Source organism: Saccopteryx bilineata, chromosome 1 (genome assembly GCF_036850765.1).
Source record: "Saccopteryx bilineata isolate mSacBil1 chromosome 1, mSacBil1_pri_phased_curated, whole genome shotgun sequence".
In the NCBI taxonomy this organism is placed as follows: Eukaryota; Metazoa; Chordata; class Mammalia; order Chiroptera; family Emballonuridae; genus Saccopteryx; species Saccopteryx bilineata.
This window is the reverse complement of record NC_089490.1, coordinates 14,845,265-14,865,769: the sequence shown is the minus strand read 5'-3', so window position 1 is coordinate 14,865,769 and position 20,505 is coordinate 14,845,265. Positions and strand designations below refer to the sequence as shown.

The window sequence follows — 20,505 nt, the reverse complement described above, 5'->3', positions numbered from 1 at the left end:
GGTTGGGTTGGGGCAGGCGGGAAGCAGAGCCGTTGGCAGAAGGAGGGGTGACGGGAGCAGGAATATTGTGGGAAGCCTGTCACCGCCCTCCCCTCCTGGGACACGTAATTCTGATGGACAGAGCTGGAAGAGCCTGTGACAGGCCTTTTGGGACCCCCTGTGATAAAGCCTGGGGTGGCAGCGGGAGCCTGTGCTGGTCCCCAGAGGCCTGGAGTCATGCAGCACAGAGCTGGAGCCAACCCTGTCCCCGCTCCTGTCCTCAAGGCCTGAGTGCCAGCCCCACCCTCTCCACATGTCCTCTCAGCCTCACGGGCTTGTGCTGACACATCCCCTCCCTGCCCATTTGTCACTGCTGGCCTGTTTGTACAGAACACCATGTTATTTCCCCCAAAATAAGCTTCCAGTGAGGTCCCTGCTCCTGGTCTTGGGTAGGTTCTCACATGACAGTTTTCCTGAGGGCTGGCCATGGGTGTTCTTTGCAGGAGGCAGGCATAGTCCACTAAAAAACTAGGAAAAAAATGGGTTTGGGCCGCTCAGTTCCACCCTGCCCAGAGACTACCACAGCTGACAACTCCATAGGACCCAGGAGAAGGCAGTGTTAGAAAACAGGCCCAAGAGAGGAGGGAACCCCTCAGGAACAGCTGGATCAACATCTGGACATCCGGGCAACACGCTCATTCCACAGAATAAAGAACAAAAGTCATAGGATCGTCTCAGTAGACAGAAAAAGTATTTGGCAGAATTTAACATCCTTCATGATAAAAACATTCAAAAACCCTAAGACTACAGAACTCCCGTAACCTAACATGGAGGTTAGGTTCTATCCTATTCACCATTGATAGAATCTGATGAATGTGAAAAACCCACAAGTAGCACCGAATGGTGAAAGGCCTAATGTTTCCCCTGGAGATCAGGAACCAGTCAAAGATGTCCACTGCTGCCACAGCTCTGTGGCGCCTGGGCGATCAGGCAAGGGAAGAACACTGTCGGGGTCGAAGGAAGAATTAAACTATCTCTGTAGATGACATGATCTTGTATAGAAGAAATCCTAAGGAATCCACTAAAAATACTTCTATAATAAGTGAATGCATCAAGGCTGTAGGATTCAAGATCAATATTCAAAAATCAGTTATATTTCTTCTATTCACTTCCAATTGGACAAAGTGAAAATGAAAATAAGATAAAATTCATTTTAAAGTACTTATGAACACATTTAACAAAGAATTGAAAAACACCTTGAAAACTAAAACGCTAAGAGAAGTCAAGACCCAAATGGAATGGAAAATCATTCTATACTCTTGGATTGGAAAATGTAATATAGTTAAGATAGCAGATTATACACACCCTATTAAAACCTCAGCTGACTTCTTTGCAGAAATTTGACAAGCTGACCCTAAAATTAATATGGAAATTCAAGGGGCCCAGAGTAGCCTAAACAATCTTGAAAAAGAACAATGTTGGAGGACTTGCACTTCCTGATTTTGAAACTTCCTACCAAGCTGCAGTCATCAGGAGGGTGTGGTACTGGCGTAAAGACAGACATACAGACCAGTGGAATAGGATTGAGAGTCCAGAAATACTCAACCTTTGTGGTCACCTGATTTTGACAAGGGTACTGACAATTAGGCGCGGGGAGAGGAACACAGGATATGTATGAACATGCATAAGCATGAAGTTGGGTCCCCATTTTATACCACATACAAAAATTAACTAAAATGTCAAAGATTTCAATGTATAAAGCTCTTGGAAGAAAACATAGGCCTAAATCTTTGTGACCTTGGATTAGGCACTGGTTCCTCAGCTACAACATCAAAAAGCACAAGCAACAAAATGAAAAAATTGATAAACTGGGTATTGTCAAAATGTAAAACTTGTGTTCAAAGGATATCAACAAAAATTGAAAAGACAACCCACAGAATGAGAGAAAACATTTGCAAATCATATATCTGATAAGGGACTTGTATCTAGAACATAGAATTCTTAGAACTCCATAATAAGACAAATACCCCAATTTTTAAAAACGGAAAAAAGACTTGAATAAACTTCAGTGCACTTGAAAAGATGCTCATCATTCGTCATCGGGGAAATGCAAATCAAAACCACAGTGAGACACCACTTCACACAGGATAGCTGTGATAAAACGGACACAATGACAGTGCTGGTGAAGATGTGGAGAAATTAAAACCCTGATACAGTGCTGGTTCCCATGTAAAGTTGTGCAGCTAGTTTGGAAAATAGTCTGGTAGTTCCTCAAAAAGTCAAACACAGAACTGCCATATGATCCACAAGTCCACATCTGGAAATGTACCCAAAGGAAATGAAAACAAACTTGGAAGACATTGGCACCCCCACATTCCTAGCCGTGTCATTTACACTAGCCAAGACTTGGAAGTGACCTGTGCGTGCATCCCTGGACGAATGAATAAAGATGATGTACACGCACAACGTGCGCGCACACACACGCTGGAATATTATGCAGTCATAAAAATGAAATCTGTGACAACATGGATGGACTTTGAGGGCATTATGGTAAGTAAAATACTCTTTAAGTCAGAGAAAGACCAATACTGTCTGATCTTACCTCTATGTGCAATCCAAAATAACAAAACCCAAACTTGGAAAAAGATCAGACGTGTGGTTGCCAGGTAGATGGGAGGAGGGGAATTAAAGAAAGGTGCTCAAAAGGCACAAACTTCCAGGTCTAAGATAATACTAGGGGCGCTTCCCTTACGTCATGAGCAGCATGATGCTGTAGCGAACACCACTACAGGTAGAGTTATGAGAAAGTTATTAGAAGAGTGAACTCGTAAGAATTCTCATCACAAGGAGAAATTTTTTCTTTCCTATCCTTATTTATATGAGACACCAGTTGTGGTAATTATTTCACAATAAATGTAAATCAAATCATCATGCTCTATGCCTTCAAGTCACACAGCGATGTATGTCAACGGTTTCTCAATAAAGCTGGAGGGGAGTTAGTGTAAGAGTTACCATATGATCCCGAGTTACCATCTGATGCCACGTTTAGATGTATATCCAAGAGAAAGGAAAACATGTCCACACACAAAAACTTACAGGAATGTTTTCTCTCTTCTTTGTGTGTGTGACAGAGACAGAGTCAGAGGAACAGATAGGGACAGACAAGAAGGGAGAGAGATGAGAAACATCAATTCTTTGTTGCTCCTTAGTTGTTCATTGATTGATTTCTCATATGTGCCTTGACTGGGGGGTTACAGCAGACCGACTGACCCCTTGCTCAAGCCAGCGACCTTGTGCTCAAGCTGGTGAGCCTTGCTCAGACCAGATGAGCCCGCACTCAAGCTGGCGACCTTGGGGTCTCGAACCTGGGTACTCCATGTCCCAGTCCAATGCTCTATCCACTGCGCCACCACCTGGTCAGGTGCTTTTACAGGAATGTTTATAGTAGTAGTATCATAGCCAAAAAGTAGAAACAACTGAAATGTCCACCACTTGATGCCTGAGTAAATAAAATGTATTTCATACAATGGAATATTACTTGGCAATGAAAAAGTGTGAAGTACTTCTCTATTCTACAATATGGATGACCCTCGAAAACATCGCACTAAGTGAAGGAAGTCAGACACAACAGGCCACATAGCATGTGAATCCATTTATACAGAATCTCCAGACTGGGCAAATCCGTAGAGACAATAGGTTAGTGGTGGCTTAGAACTGGGGGTGGGAGAAGTTGGAAGGAAAAGGGGTTGCTAATGGGTATGTATGGGTTTCTTTCTTAGGGTGATAAAATGGTTCTAAGGTTGACCACAGCTAGGGCCACACAGCCCTGTGACTACACTTAAAACCATTGAGTGACACGATTTCCATGAGTGAATTTGATGGTATATGAGTTATATCTTAACAGACATTATAAATTATAGACACATATGGAAGGCACGCAGCACTGGCCTGGTTTGAACGCCTCCTTTTTAACTGCTGACACTGCCTTCGGCCTGGAGACAGTCGCTCTGCCCCTCCTCACCACTGCAGCCTGGTCCCACGTCACCCTCAGTCCACTAGTGCTGGCCCTACACACAAACGCGCGCGCACACGCCTGTGCTTTCCTGCACCATGGCATTTCCAGACAATCCTGCCGTGCTCCCCTAGGGGGGTGTCTGGGACTCCAGCAACCACCAAGGCTCGGTAAAGCCATGCCTGAGCTACATTTCTGCCCTTCTGCACCAGATGGGCCTGGGTAGCAGTGCCCTTGTGAAGAGGTCACATGCCAGTCTTTGACCCTGGGTACCAAACCCAACTTGGCCCCACTGGTGACTCCGGGAGCTGGTAGAGTCAGCCCAACGCCCTTGGCCTTCCCTGGTCCTTTCTGTTCCCTGCCAGAAACCTGAGGATTTACGGGGGGTGGGGTGGGGGTGGACAGTTATAGTAAGGAAAGAAAGGGCGCCCTAATGAATTAAAGGGAGTATTTGGGGATAGTGAGGTGTGAAAGAGAAGGAACAGGTGCCACAGGTTGGTACGGGAAGTGTCGAGCCTCTTCAGGGCCACCCGCCCCTCGCAAAAATGGAGACAGGGTACTCTTACACGGACTTTTATTCAGGATCGGGACTGCTTCCCTTCCCTGGTCTCTGCCTGCCCACCCATAGGACCCCAGCAGGTGGGGCTTGTCCATCTGCCACACAGCCACCCCACCCTGCCATTACACAGCAAGTGGGGAGAGGAAGCGCTAGGAGAGAAACCCCCCTTGCATAGGCAGACAGCCCCAGGCCGTGCAGGCAGGGCTCTCCCAGGATCCCTGCCCACCCCCCAGCCCCACCCAGCCTGACACAGGAGGGGCAGGAGGGGTCTGGGCCAGAGGTGCAGTCATCGGGCGGCAACCTGAGCTTGCTGCCCGCCGGGCCAAGATGTCTGGGTGAGGCGCGTGCCCTGTAGCCTTCCCCTTCCAGAGGGCCTTCAGTCAAGAAGCGTCTTGTCTGGGGGTCTGGGGACAAGGTTGGGGAGATGGCAGAAGGACAGCTGATCTCCTCACTCTGCGAAGTCAGGAGGCATGCCTGGAGGCAGCCCAGGGTCAGATGTCTCCAGGGCGAGGTTGGGCTGGGAGGGGCCAAGGGGCTCCTGGGAAGCCCCGAGAGCTTCGGTCCCTAGAAGAGCAGGAGCTTGGCCACAAGAACGCTGCTCAGAACAGCCTGCAGCTAGCTGAGGGGTGGACCGCCCCAGAGGCAGAGGCACCCCTAGGACAGTGCCAGGGATTGGCACGGTCTGGAGCCTGGCCGGAAGCTGAAGTGAAGGGGGCCTTTGGGCCACAGAGCAGGACCTGCCGGAAGCTGTCACTTCTTACTTAGAAAAAGACAACCCAGAGTGGACATGAGGCTGGGGTCCCCTCAGCAGGCCTTGCCTTTGAGTGGTGACCCCTTCAGAAGATTCCAGCCAACACCAGGGGAGGCAGTAGCATCAGACCCAGGAGAGGGCCCCAGATGCGACCAGGGCCCAAGTTCAGCCCTGACTTGATTTGCTGCTTTTCAGGGTCCTCCGCACCTGAAGGAAGGAAGAGGGCTTGCCTCAGCCTGGAAACAGCTCTGCCTGGCCTCCACCCAACCCCCAGGCACACGATGGGGGTCCAGCGGCCCAGGAGAAAGCTCCTATCTGGAGGGCACATGCACCCTCATGCCCACACCGCCCATGTTGGGGACAGAATGCTGGCAATCAGGGGTCAGGAGGGAATGTAGGACAGACACTACAGGCCTTACCTGCCAAGGATGACTGCAGGGCCAGGGTTTGCCCTCCAATGGCATTATTCGTGGCAGAGGTATTAGGGAAGTTGAGTGTGGACTTGGAGAAGTTGGAGAAGGTGTGTCCCATGTGGTTGAGGGTGGCCTGCAGCTCACCTGGCTCATCCTGGGCTGGAGAAACTGAGGCCAAGACCTCACTGGAAGAAAGCCACTCAGCCTCAGCCTCACCCATCACCTGAGAGTGGGGTAGTAGCTCTTGTGTCCCTGTCGGGGACACCTCAAGGTGCAGAGAACTCTCTGGGCTCCCGGAGGGCACTGTTGTCCTGCTGGCCTCTTCGTCTACCGACTTGGGGATAGGCTCATGGGTCGATTTGGGGGAGGTAGCTCGTCCCTCATCCCAGGAGAATAGGCTGTGAGTTTCCAAAAAGGAAAAGCCCTCAGTTGTTAAGGAAGATGGAGCCTCGGTTGCCATGGAGGTAGTGCCTTCTGTTGCTAAGGAAGATGGGGCCTTGGTCTCTAAGGCAGGTAGAGCCTTGGTTGCCAGGGAGTCTGAGACTTCTGTTACCATGAAGGATGGAGCTTCTGTTGCCCAGGAAGAAGAGATACCCCCTTTTATGGAGGCTGAGGTTTCAGTTGTCAGGGAAGATGTGCTCTCAGTTATCAGGTGAGGCAACTCCTGAGCCTCCTCTGAGTCTCTGATAGGTTCTGCTAAGAGAGACAAGGCCTGGCATTAATGCTTCGAGCAGGACCCCATATCCTTCACCCTACCGCAATCAAGGTGAGGCGACCAAGTGTCCTCCTAAGACACACAAACACACATACACACACCCTCTCCGGGGAATGTGTTCCTCATTGATAATAAAAGCTATTTCTTGTGATTGACACAGTTGCTCCTCCATCCACCTCCTGTCCAAATCTTCTCTCTGTACTCGCACTTCCACTATTTCCGGGGACTTCTGCGGGACCCCAGCACCTAATACGCCTATTGGTGTCCCTCTGGCCCCGCCCACAACGGCCCCACCCACCCCGGGCTTTCCCCGTCTGACCACGCCCACCTCCGGAGCCGCGGGACTCTTGCTACCCTCTATAATGGTTGAAATTCGATCACTTGGAACGACGGGACGACAAAGTGGTTGCGCAAGGAATTGCAAAATGGGCTTGGGAACCTGATGGGGTGGGACTGCCGAGGGTCCCTGGAGGTCGCGTCCCGCCGGGCCCCTCCCCTGTCCTCACACCGCTCAGGAGCCGCGGGACAGTCCAGACGGTCCGCGTCCCTCTCCTTCCTCTCCGTCCCCACCCCACCCCATCCCCGACTCACCACAGAGGGAGTTCTCGCAGCCGTAGCCCAAGGGACACTGGGAACACGGGGTCCCCTCCTGGTAGGGTCTCCGCCCTCTCACGTTCCCCCTGCCGGAAGCAAGAAGAATGCTGGGGGGAAGAGCGGGATCCCTGGCCACCCCTCACCCTAGCCCTTGCACACACACCTAGACCGGAAGGGCCCCTGGCTCTTATTGCTCCCAACTGATTTGCTGGGCCAATGAAAGCAGACTCCTGCAGGTGCCCTCGCGGCTCTCTCACGGGTATCCGGCACAGGCTCCAGATCCGCCCCCTCCCACTGTCCTTAGACTTTGTCCAACTCCTCTGCCTTCCCCGGGGCCCTCTCGGACTCACGGGGGCTCATAGTTGCAAACCAGCAGGTGGATATCGGTCTCGTCAGTGCCCTGGAGTTTCTCACAGAAGTGGGAGCCGCAGCCAATCCTGTCGGTCTTGGCCCAGACCACCTGGAGAAGGGCAAGCCCAACCCTTTAGTGTGGGTGGGACGGCCCCTGGCGTGTCTCTGCACCAGCCTTTACAGGTGGGGACAGGAGCAGTGCTTACAGCTGGTGAGATCCAAGCCCCTGAGGACATGCAGCCTGTGGGCAAAACTCTGAACAGGGGGCGTGGGGTGGGCGTGGAGAATTTGTCCCGAACAGACTACTTTCCCCATCAACTATTACTTCACCAGGCCTCTCTTCTGAGAGCCTTCCTTTTATTTATTTATTCATTCATTCATTTTAGAGAGGAGAGGGAGAGACAGAGAGAGAAGGGGGGAGGAGCAGGAAGCATCAACTCCCATATGTGCCTTGACCAGGCAAGCCCAGGGTTTCGAACCGGCAACCTCAGCACTTCCAGGTCGACGCTTTATCCACTGTGCCACCACAGGTCAGGTCTGAAAACCTTCCTTTTGATATACCCCATAAATTTTCCTGTGGGCTGTTCCTAGAGGCTCTTACGTTTTAAACAAGGGAATTAAAAAAAAAAAAACACCCAAAAAACTACCATCAACAAAAAACTATAAAAAGCCCTGGTGGCATAGCTCTGTTGGTTAGCGCACCATCCCAAAGCTCAGAGATTGCTGGTTTGATCCCAATCAGGGCACATACAGGAACAAATCTGTGTTCTTGTCTCTCTCACTCTCTCTCCTTTCCTCTCTCGCTAAAGTCAATTAGAAAAAAATTTTAAACGGGATATATCCAAAGGAATTAATCTCAAATGGGAGAATCTTAAATATTAGCAAGAAGCAAAATCCAAAGAAGGAAACAGAAGGAACCATTTTGGAAGTGGGGCTTTCCCTAAACCACAAGTAAGCAGGGACCTGCTTGGCCATCTCTTGGTGTGGGTCTCCCAGCTGCTAGGAGTTCTGTCTTAAATATAAAACTGAAAAGACAAAGCAATCTTTGCACACTGCCCTGGGCTGAGACCAGCAACCTCCCCTTTGCTGTTTAGGCCCAGTCTGCCCAGGAGTCACTCAAACTGGGTCAGTTTTTGCTGTGAGACCTGGCTATGGCTGTCTGTTCTGCACACCCTCCTGGGACTGGGGTCTTTCTGCTTCAGTCAGCTGAGGGCCCTCCAGCTGTCGAGCATCTCCCAGGCAGAAATGACCCAGTGCCTGTGCACTCAGCCCTGGAGAACACTGGGGCAGAGGTGGGACGGTCCCACTTCTGCCCGGCACCAACAGCAATCCCTGCGGAGAAGGCGGGTGGTGTGAGAGGTGGCAGGATACAGAGGGAGGTCTGCACCCTCACAACTTCCTGATCTCTGTGGGTGATGTTGGGATTTCCTGCCCTAAAGATTAGCACTAAAAATACCATTCAAATGAGGCACTAGGAAATGGAATTGGTGGATATGAGTGGGAAGATGGTTGGTTTATTTTTCTTTGTCTTTAAAAACAAAACAAAACCCTGTTGTGTTAATGTTGAAGCAGGGGAAGGAGGAAAACAGAATTCAGTAACTCTAATGTTCCCCCCCCCATACCTCTTAGCTGCAAACACAAAGTTCCAGAATGTAGAGAAACCGGACATCAGCAAAAAGTGATTGTGACAGGCAAGCCGTGCTTTCAGAAAGTTCCCTGAAACCTTCTCTCAGTGACAGTTTGCTCTTATTACACATAGTTTTTTTGTTTTTTTTTTCTTTTCTGAAGCTGGAAACGGGGAGAGACAAGTCAGACAGACTCCCGCATGCGCCCGACCGGGATCCACCCGGCACGCCCACCAGGGGCGACGCTCTGCCCACCAGGGGGCGATGCTCTGCCCCTCCGGGGCGTCGCTTTGCCGCGACCAGAGCCACTCTAGCGCCTGGGGCGGAGGCCAAGGAGCCATCCCCAGCGCCCGGGCCATCTTTGCTTCGATGGAGCCTGGCTGCAGGAGAGGAAGAGAGAGACAGAGAGGAAGGAGGGGGTGGGGTGGAGAAGCAAATGGGCGCTTCTCCTGTGTGCCCTGGCCGGGAATCGAACCCGGGTTCCCCGCACGCCAGGCCGATGCTCTACCGCTGAGCCAACCGGCCAGGGCCATTACACATAGTTTTTAAAAGTAAAAGAAAAAATTAAACAAACAAAATTGTCTGTTTCCTTTATTTGTCCTTGGCAGATTAGAAGGAGCAACTCAGACATCGTGAGAAATGACAGAAAGATAGTGAGAGAGAAGCCGGATTGTGTGGGGGAGCTTACTGCTGGGGCAAAAGCTCCGCAAGTCGTAAGCCAGAGGACAGGACCGCTTCGGGATTGGGTATGATCGCCCTGTGCAATAACTACCATCGAGAAACGGGCTCTGAGACCCCTAACTTAGGTCCCTCAGGACCAGGCGGCCTGGGTTTTCAGATGGTGGTTTTTAAAGAGGAAACTGAACATGGTGTAGTCGGTGTGAGAAGCAGACTTCGTCAGAGGCCTAGACAACCATGAATAGCTAAGGAAAGACGACTTTTTTTTTTTTCATTTTTCTGAAGCTGGAAACAGGGAGAGACAGTCAGACAGACTCCCGCATGCGCCCAACCGGGATCCACCCGGCACGCTCTGCCCACCAGGAGGGGGTGCTCTGCCCATCCTGGGGGTCGCCATGTTGCGACCAGAGCCACTCCAGTGCCTGAGGCAGAGGCCACAGAGCCATCCCCAGCGCTCGGGCCATCTTTGCTCCAATGGAGCCTCAGCTGCGGGAGGGGAAGAGAGAGACAGAGAGGAAAGCGCGGTGGAGGGGTGGAGAAGCAAATGGACGCTTCTCCTGTGTGCCCTGGCCGGGAATCGAACCCGGGTCTTCCGCACGCTAGGCTGACGCTCTACCGCTGAGCCAACCAGCTTAGAGAGTGGGGTACACGTACTGGTGGGCAGTGATAAGACAGGCGGCCCCGCCCCTGTTCTGAGGCCACGCCCACTTCTCGTGTGGTCCCGCCTATTGCTCGCCCAGCCCAGCCCACCAGGGCTCGCACCTGCGTGTAGTGGCCGCACATTTGACCCTGGTCGCAGGTGGCGGCGCTGAAGTTGTAGTGCTCGCGCTCGTGGTGCCACTCCTCCACCGCCAGCGGCACGTCCATGCCCTCGTCCGTGATGGCGAACAGGTTCTCACCGCGCCGCCCGCGCTCCTTGTTGTGGCCCCACACGCACTGCTGAGCATAGGCCTTGGCGAAGGCGGCCAGCTCCTCGTCCCACCTCTGCGGGGAGGAAGGTGAGAACGCCTCGGGCTCAGTGGAGGCAGAAGAGGGGCGTGAGAGAGGGGGGTGAGGATGCCCGCAGTTTTGGGCAGAGAAAAAGGTTGAGGGTTTCCTGGGGCCTCCCGGCGATCGGAGACCCTCCCCTCCCCAGCTGGGGGAATCTTGGCTTTGCTCTGGAACAGGTCTCTGCTCCTGGTGGGCTTCCCGGGGGAGGTGGTAAGGTGCCACCCCCAGGCTGTGGAGTTACAAAACTTGGGACCATTCACCAGCTGGGTGATTTTGGACAGATTGCCTAAACTTTCTGAATTCTCATAGGATGCTGGGAAAAGGAAATGAGATGATGTTTGTGACAATGGTATTATTAATTAATATTAATAACCTAGCCTGGCCTATGGTGGGGCAGCGGATGGAGTGTTGACCTGCAACGCTGAGGTCGTCAGTTCAAAAGCCTGGCTTGCCGGGATCAAGGCACATACGAGAAGTAACTACTACAAGTTGATGTTTCCTGCTTCTCCACCACTTTCTCTCTCTCTCTCTCTCTCTCTCTCTCCTCTCTAAAATCAATAAATAAAATCTTTAAAAATATATTAATATCCTAAGTAAAAGGTGGGTAACAATGCTTCTGCCTACCTCCGAGGACTGCCTGAACTGCTCTGAAGACCACAAGATGTCCAGTGAGATGTTGGGTTGGTTGTTTATTCAGCCATTCGCCTCCCACACCCCTTCCAGCAAACATCTGACTTGGGGTGACCATTCCCTCTCAGCCCACTCTCTCCTTGGGAAGGCCCAGTCCTCACGGCTTTACCAGCTGCAGGGTTCCATTCTGAGTGCTGTTCCCCAATGCTCTCAATTCTTGTCAACTGCCAACTCCTTTCCCCCAAAAAAGTATGTGTCTCGGTGTATCTGAGACACTGTGTCACTGAGAGGTCTCTTTTCAGAGCCTTGGTGGCCCAAAGAGCTGTTTATCCTGAAGGCAGTGTTCTCCAGTGGGGACCTCAGGTATGACAGCGGGAGGGTAGCATTTTAAGTTAGGGGGCCTCTGAGGTTCTCCGCCCCTGGCTGGGGGACAGGCTCAGTGTAGGTGAGAAGAGGGGTTAACAAGGCATCTGAACAGAGGGTTTGAGAAGGGAGGCCTGGATCCCATTAAACTTTGTTCTGGTCTCTGCTGGAAATGGAGTTCCTGGCCAAAACCCTTGCTCCACCCTTGGGGACCCATCCAGCGGTGGGAGCCAGACAGCCCATAAAGCACCAGGAGCTTGGGTGACAGAGGGGAGAGAGCTGTGTGTCCACACCCACTCCCCACCCACCACGGGTCTCAACAGCAGCTGCCTGGGCTGTGGGTGGGAGCTCTGGGCTGGGACAGCCCTGCTGCTGTGACTTTGGGTGAATCCTTTTTTCTTTTTGGGCTATTTTGTGGCAAATCACTAGCCCCTAAGATTGTCTCAGACTCCAGCAATAGTGGGCGACAGGGAGGGCTAAAGAGCCAGGGTGCTGGGGACGAGGGTCAGGGTGTCTGGGATGATCTGCTGGACTCCAGACCAGTCTGCACCCTCCTTCGGGCAGGGCAGTGACGTGTCCCTACTGTCTGGCACACAGCAGGTGCTCAGCAGATACTTGCCGATGGCTGAGACAGGGCCCTGCTTAACGCAGTCTCCCCTGCAGAGCCTGTTGGCGTTTCCATTCTGACTAGATGCCTGGAGTCTCACCATGAGAGTCAGTGGTTTGGGTGTAGAGGCTTCTCAGTGGTCCAGAGACCCCTGGGGAGTTTCAGAAGTCACAACACCCACCCACATTGGCCACATGGTCAGCGTGTGAAAACAACTCCATTTATTCACTTACTATCTCATTCATTCATTCACTCATTCAATAGTCTTGGGACACCGAGCCAGCCCTGAGGCAACAAGGACCAAGAAGCCCAAATTCACATTGTCATAAGCCACTAATTTGGCCACCCTGTGGTAAATGACAGGTACGCAATGGGTAGTGTAGAGACACCAAAGCCCAACCTGGAGGTGGAGGACAGTGGGCTAAGTGTTGAAGAAGAGACACCAGCCTGGTGGCGAGGGAAGGAGCACTCAGAGCAGAAGGTGCTGCATGAGCAACACCATGCGGGAGAGAAGCAGTGTTTCGCTGGGGACAGACAAGCAGTCGGGTTACTGATGGAGAACGTGGGTGGGGAGGAGGCTAGAGAGCTAGGCAGGGGCCAGACACACAGAGAGAGCCTTCTTGGGAGTTGGAGCACTATCCTGAGGCATGAGGGGGCCGGTGGGAGCCAGTGAGGGATTTTGAGTAGGGTCAGGCCTGTGTTGATCGGATCATTCATTCTGGTGGAAGAGGCCTGAGCCCGGGGAAGCAGGTAGAGGCTGTTGTTCTAGGAGTCCTTGGGAGAAGAAATGAAAGACTGAACCAGGCCAAAGAGATAAAGGGGTGGGGGAGAGGACTCAAGGAAAATCGAGCCTTCTGAGAGGACTCAAGGGGTGATGATTAGATATGGAGGCTGTGAGAGAGAAAGAGTCCACGATAACCCACCCACACTGGCCCCACTCAGGAGCCGTTCCCTCTTATTAATCAGACACTTACTGCACCCTTACTAACTGTCAGGCACTGTTCCCTCATCTAATCCTTACAACCACTCTACAAGGTGGTTGTTATACTGTTCTCATCCCCAGTTTACAGGTGAGGACGCTGAGGCACAGAGAGGTTAAGCACCTTGGCGGAGGTCACACAGCGAATAAATGGCAAAGTTAAGATTTGAATCCGGGCCTTCTGGCTGCAGAGTCTCTGCATCTGCCACTGCTGAGGTGGGGTTGCACCTGAGCTTTGTTCCCACCAGGCAGTAGCATGTCCCCTCAAAACCCGAACTGCTTCCCTGAATGTTGCCCCATCCCTGAGGCCCATCTCTGCAAGCAAAGCAGCCCCCAGCCTGGGTAGCTCCCCAGCCTCAGCCAGCCAGGCTGCGGGGCATTAAAGATGGGGAAACTGAGGCTCAACAATGAGCTCCCGGCCTCAGTCAGGGAGCTGGTGGCAGAGCGGGTACCAGATCTTTGTCTGCAGAATCCGGATCCCCAGGCCCACAGGGGTTGTGTCGCGGTGCTGTGTGTGTCTAGAGCACCCCTAAGAGCTCTCTCATGGGTCATCCTGTCTGACGCTCAGGGCGGGCTTGCCAGCCCCCTGGGATAGGTCAGGAGACACAGGTAGGCTTTTGAGGGTGAAGGGGCCCACCAGAGTCACTGCGCCGGATTGACCAGCTGTTAAAACTCCGCTCTCAGACAGACCTCCAGGCTCGCTGCTGTGTTCCCGGGGGTGACCTTCCTCTCGGACACTAGTATGGCTCCCTGGGCACTGCCCATCAAGCTTCCAGGCCACCTGAGGGGGGTTGGGGAGGAGGGGCCAGTCTGGCCCTTGGGGGCGGGGGGCAGGAAGGGGCTGAATTTCTCACTTTCTCTCTTTCAGCCCTGACAGTAAACATCCCGCCCCTCACCCTGCCACCAGAATGCACTCCCTCCCTGCCAGAAGTAAGCGTCACCCCGAATCCGGCTTCTGTCATCTGTGGGCATGTCCACGTATGTTTACTACATCGGCCTGTGTCACCACCTGTGTACAACAGTGTTTTGTACATTTTTAAACTTCATGTAAATATATCCTAATATATATATTTGAGATTTCATTCCTCCCCTCCACACTCAGTATTCTATCTGGGGGAGTCAGTCTGTGTGGACATATATGTAACTCCAATTATGCCCCCACTTTACAGATGAGGAACTGAGGATCCTTGTTAGGTTAAGGGACTCACCCAAAGGCACAGGTCGTACAGGTGGGTGAGACAGATCTGAACTGGGATCCAGAGTCGTCCTCTCTGCTTCTGCCCCTCCCTCCGTGCTCACCCCACCCCCGCAAGGTGCCTGGCCCCATCCTGCTGTCCTGTTCCCTCTTGTCTCCTTGGAAGGCGTCTGAAAGACCACTGTCACCAGGGTGTTCCCTCTCCCAGGGGCACATGCTGTCTAGGAAGTGCTGGGAGGGGGCATTGGAGGGGGAAGCCACGACATCCAGGCCTGGCTCTATCTGCTGAGTGGTCTGCAAACCCCTGAAGGACTGGCCTGTTCCTGAGCCTCAGTTTCCCCATCTGTATAATGGGGCTGCTTATGGGGACCTGTGAATCATAACCTCGGGGACTCGGTCACTGACCCAGGAGGTGAGTCTGGGAGGACAGCTTCAGCGAAGGGGCGGGAGGGGTTGGTGGGAGGCCCTGCCCAGCGCCCTTCAGTCCCCCCAGGTGACTGCCTCTGGCCACACTCACCATTTGCAGCATGTCAGAGGCCGGTGGGGACACGTGGGCACGGTAGAGGTTGTGCAGCTCCACCATCACACGCCTCTCGTCGTCACTGAGGGCTCCGGCCGGGCCTGCGGTGGCCACCAGCAGAAGCAGTGGCGGCAGCAGCCGCGCGGGCAGACTGCAGGAACCGTGCATGGTGGCCAGCCCTCTCTGCCTCTCCCGGCCAGGGGTCTGGCAGCTGGATTTAAAGTTCCTCCCACACCAGCACCACCCTGGCTGGGGCGGCGGGAGGGGCCGTCTGAAGGCCTAGCCCGGCTCACACAGTGTCTTGGGGAGGGCCGGGTGCTTGGGTCCCGACCAGAGTTGAGTTCACTCCCAGCATTGAACTCCCCTCAGAGTCCTTGGCAAAGGCCTCCCTTCTCTCAGTAGCGGGGGCTCATGCCAAGAGCCGTGTGAGAGCCACGGTCCTCCCGAGCTGTGGACAGGCCCTCCGGCGGCAAAAGCCCAGTAATCTCTGCAGAGGTCACACCCACGGGTGCCGAGGACAGAAAAGAGGGAGGAAACCACATGGACCCCTTTCCCCAAGGGCTGGACACGAAGAGGAGGGTGCAGGTGGCTTGCGGAGGGGGCTGGCCAGAGGCGAGAGGTATTGGGCGAAGGTTGAGCTAAGTCTGAATCTCGGTTTTGCTCCTTTGCTGGCTGTGTTTTTGGCAATTTTCTCAACTGAATCAGTGACACTCATCATACCCACCTCCTAGTGCTGGAAGGAGGATGAAATGAGATCGAATGTATGTAAAGCACCCCATACAGTGTCTGGCACCGAGCAGGTCCTCGGGAACTGTAGACAGACAACAAACCACCCAATGGCACGACCTTGGCTGGCCCAGCCCCCTGGGGAGTCAGGACGCCTGCTGATTGGAGGAGGGACTGAGGTGTTGCCCACTGGAGCTGTATCCTGCAATAGGGCTTTTCACTATGGAGACAAGCGTGGCTTCCATGGGTCCTCTGTGAATGCACCTGCTTGCGGTGCTCATTTGTAGGTGGGACGCTGGGACCGCCCCTGCTCTGAATATGTAGAAAATAGAATGTGTCCGTTTTTTTAAATAAACCGAGCCGAAAAGCAGAGGGGCGAGCGAGCTGACGCGGCCGCAGCTCCGAGGGGAAGTACTGGGAGGGAAATAGGCGCAGTGGTCAAGCACTTGCACTGTAATGACCGTGCAGGGCCAGGGACCGGGTCTTGGCCTTCAGGAGGCAGGAAGCTGGAACCAGTACTGTTCAGTTCAGCTGGTAGTCCTTGAACCCTGCACTTACAGTGAATGGGGACCTATACATTAAAAACTATTGGTGAGGGAGATATATTCGGGGGAACACTTGTAACTATGTAAACACAACAAATTAAAATCAGTAAAAAAAAAAACTACTGGTGAGAAGCGCCCAACTACTTCTTCATCCCTCTTCCCTCTCACTTCTCTCTCTCTCTCTCTCTCTCTCTCTCTCTCTCTCTCTCTCTCTCCCCCTCCTGTAGCCATGGCTCGATTGGAGGAAGTTGGCTCCAGGTGCGGAGGATGGCTCCATGGTCTTCATCTCAGGCACCAAGAAGAGCTCAGTTGCTGAGCAACGGAGCAATGCCCTACATGGGCAGAGCATTGCCCCCTAGTAGGCTTGCCAGGTGGATCCCTGTCAGGGCACATGCAGGAGTCTATCTCTCTGCCTTCCCTCCTCTCACTGAATAAACAAACAAATAAAAACTACTGAGGGAAAGATATATGGTAACAGAAAAGGATTTAACTTTGGGTGATGGGTACACAACAGAATCAACAATTCAAATGCTCTAGAAATGTTTACCTGAAACCTGCGTATGCTATGAATCAATGTCACCCCATTAAACTTAATTTTCTAAAAAAAAATTTGCTGAAAGAAATTGAAGAAGACACAAATAAGTGGAAAGGCATCTCTGTCTCATGTTTATGGATTAAAAGTCTTAATACTGCCCAAAGCAATCTATAGATTCTATGCAACCCCTATCAAAATCCCAATGACAGTTTTTTGCAGAAATAAAAAAAAATCAATCCCAAAAAATCACATGGAATCTCAAGAAACTCCAAATAGCCAAACAATCTTAAAACAACAAGTTCATATGCAACATTTGAGACTGGTTTTTCCACTAAGCACAAACACCCTTGAGCTCCGTCCAGGTTGATGTGTGTATCAATAGCTAATTCCTTTATATGGCTGAATAGTATTCCATGGTACAGAGATATCACAGTTTAAACCAGGGGTCCCCAAACTATGGCCCACGGGCCACATGTGGCCCCCTGAGGCCATTTATCCGGCCCCTGCCGCACTTCTGGAAGGGACACCTCTTTCATTGGTGGTCAGTGAGAGGAGCATAGTTCCCATTGAAATACTGGTCAGTTTGTTGATTTAAATTTACTTGTTCTTTATTTTAAATATTGTATTTGTTCCCGTTTTGGTTTTTTTTACTTTAAAAAAAATAAGATATGTGCAGTGTGCATAGGGATTTATTCATAGTTTTTTTTTATAGTCCGGCCCTCCAATGGTAGGAGGGACAGTGAACTGGCCCCCTGTGTAAAAAGTTTGGGGACCCCTGGTTTAAACCATTCACTGATCGAAAGACATTTGGGTTGTTTCCAGGTTGGGCTTATAAATAAAGCTGCTGTGAACACTGCGTACAGATTTTTGTGTGAACCTGAGTTTTTACTTGTCTGAGGTAAGTGCTGAGAATTTGATTGCTGGGTCATACGGTGACCACAAACTACGTACTTTCCTGCCACAATGCATGAGATCTAGTTCCTCCACATGGCAGCATCGGCGCTCATCCCTATGTATTACTGTAGCCGTCACTGTGGGTGGAATTATGTCCCCTTTAAAGGTATGTTCAAGGCCCTGGCCAGGTAGCTAGCTCTGTTGGTTCGAGCTCTGTACCAATACACCAGGGTTGCGGGTTCAATCCCCGGTCAGGGCACACACAAGAGTCAACCACTGAATCCATGAATGGGTGGAACACCAATATCACAGATATAATCAAGTTAAAGTACATCATACTGGATTGAGGGTGGGCCTTAAATTCAATGACTGGTGTCCTTATAGGAAGGCGATGTGAAGACACAGACACACAGGGAAGAAGGCCAGTGACAACGAAGGCAGAGTGTGGAATGACAGCGACAAGTCAAGGAACACGAGGATTGCTAGCAGCCTCAAGCAGTGGGAAGAGGCAAGGTAAGATTCTTTCCTGGAGCCTGGGGAGGGGGCGGGGGCCTGCTGACACTTTGGCTTCAGCCTTCTGGCTTTCAGAGCAGTGGGAGAATGCATTTCTGCAGTTTGAAGCCGCTCCATTGGTGGGAATTTGTTACAAAGTCACAGGATTCAGATGTGGCCATTACAATAGGTGAGCGGTGAGTGCTCCCTGTGGCTTAATTTGCATCTCCTAGCGAACATCTTTGCATGTGCCCACTCACCGTCCTCTTTGGTGAAGTGTTTGTTCATGACTTCCGTCCACTTCTAATTGGCTTTTTTTTTTTTTTTTTTTTTTTTACTGTTGGGTTTTGAGTGTTTAAGATATTTTATATAATAGTCCTTTGATGGATATATGCTTGTCATAATTTTTATGGTATTTTATTGGACATTTTACAAAAACAAACCTGTCCTTCTCCACCAAAAGTCCCAGAAGCACAGACCTGGTATCTTTTATTTTCTAGCCTTTATTGAAGCAATAGCACCTGGACAATATTGGGTCATGTTCCCCAGATCATTTATCGTCAATAATTTCCTCAGCTTAGGCCCTGGCTGGTTGGTGCTCAGCGGTAGAGCACCAGCCTGGCATGTGGAAGTCCCGGGTTGGATTCCCGGTCAGGGCACACAGGAGAAGCGACCATCTGCTTCTCCTCCCTTCTCCCCTCCTTCCTCTTTATCTCTCTCTTCCCCTCCGGCAGCCAAGGCTCCATGGGAGCAAAGTAGGCCCAGGTGCTGAGGACGGCCCCATGGCCTCTGCCTCAGGTGCTAGAATGGCTCCGGCTGCAATGGAGCAACGCCCCAGATGGGCAGAGCATCGCCCCCTGGTGGGCATGCCAGGTGGATCCCTGTTGGGCGCATGAGAGAGTCTGTCTGCCTGCCTGCCCCACCCCCACCCCCACTTCTCACTTTGGAAAAATAAAAATAAAAATATTTCCCCCGCTTGTTCCAGATCTTTATAACCACCCCTCTCAGTGGTTAGAGAATACTCCAGGGAACACCTGGGCTGTCTTTCAGGAGCCAGCTCCCAAGGTTAGACAGTGGGCTAGTAACCATTTGGGGGTCTCGGAGACACCTCTGAATCACTCACCTTTGGGCACAAGACTTTTTCTTAGATTGTGGATATTTTTTTCCTTAGTTCCCATGCTCCCAATTGTATCTCAGCTTGCTCTTTTGTTAGAATCTATAGGTCAGGGTCAGGCCCGATCGCTGGCCACACTCTGGGTTCTCACGGAAACAGAAGGTCACTGGCATCGACTCCCAAGCCCCCTGCCGGCTCGGCTTCCACAGGTGCAGCCACGGGAGGGTATGACAGTGGTGGTGGTTGCTACAGAACTGGAGTTCCGCTGCAGAGAACACCAGACCTGGGTCGCAGCCAGGACAGAACAGCACAGAGACCTTCTCAAAGGACAGACGTGTGCCTGGGATGGCATTCGAATCAGGCAACATGCTGAACATAGGTGGTTCTGACTCGGGGATTCGGGGGTTTGTAGAGAAGACAGCGCCAGGCCTCCTCTCTGCATGCTGGGCGGCCCCTCCCTGGGAAAGCGCCCTTCTGCTCAGACCCGAGTTTCTGGGCAGCTGCGACCCCACCCCATTCCCTGTCCCCGTTTGGAGCTTGAATCAAAGCGTCGCCCCTCACCTGGTGCCTCTCATCTGGCTTCTCGCTCTCTTCAGCCCTGAGAGACAGAGGCGGGGTTGGCAGCGGGTGGTGGCCACCTGGGCAGGTCTGGGCCTCTCTGGAGCTCCTACTTCCCAGGGGCGGCGGGGTTGTTGGGAAGTAACGAGGAAGGACTGTCCGGGACTGCCCCCCCCCCCCCAAGGCTAGTCATTGCTGTCCTGTGGCGGCGTATGTGTGGGGGCATCAGGGGACTGGAAGCATCTCCCTCCCTTCCCAGTGCCTCGCACTGTCCTGATTTGTGGGGCCTCCCCTTACCCCCCATCACCCCACCACCTCCAGCACCTCCTTCCTGTCACTCCTGCCTCAAACCAAAGGTGACACCGGTTCAGGGACACCCTGTAGCCCCTTCCAAGCTCTGTCTCCCGGGAGCAGATTCCAGGACCCCTCTCCACACAGCCCTTAAGGTGGTGTGTGGGGTGTCCCCGGGGGAGAGAGCCGCTGCAGAAGGGGCACCTGGCCCTCGTGGGCACAGAACCCAGCTGGGAGCCACAGCATCTGTACCTCAAGCCCACCTTTGTGTCTCCGGGTTCAGGGGTGAGGAGAAGGGGGAGGTGGGAGGCGGGTGAAGGAGGGAGAAGCAGGGCAGGGGGTCGTGCAGATGAAGGCACAGAGGGCTGGGAGGATAAGGCCAAGGACAG

At 52.5% G+C, this 20,505-nt stretch overlaps 1 protein-coding gene across 2 annotated transcripts; it reads right to left on the bottom strand.

Annotated features, from left to right (window-relative positions):
• Window positions 1-4,548: 4,548 nt before the first annotated feature.
• On the bottom strand, window positions 4,549-15,187 carry PI16 (peptidase inhibitor 16). Of its 2 annotated transcripts, none has more exons than XM_066238075.1 (6): window positions 14,959-15,187; window positions 10,440-10,661; window positions 7,374-7,483; window positions 7,021-7,109; window positions 5,721-6,410; window positions 4,549-5,508 (listed from the first exon to the last, which is right to left on the bottom strand). In XM_066238075.1, the coding sequence occupies exons 1-6, from the start codon at window positions 15,127-15,129 to the stop codon at window positions 5,387-5,389; spliced, it is 1,404 nt and encodes a 467-aa protein (XP_066094172.1). In that variant the 5' UTR covers window positions 15,130-15,187; the 3' UTR covers window positions 4,549-5,386. The 2 variants fall into 2 exon arrangements, with proteins under 2 accessions (XP_066094172.1, XP_066094194.1); XM_066238097.1 differs by having other exon boundaries at window positions 5,721-6,407; window positions 14,959-15,186.
• Window positions 15,188-20,505: the final 5,318 nt, after the last annotated feature.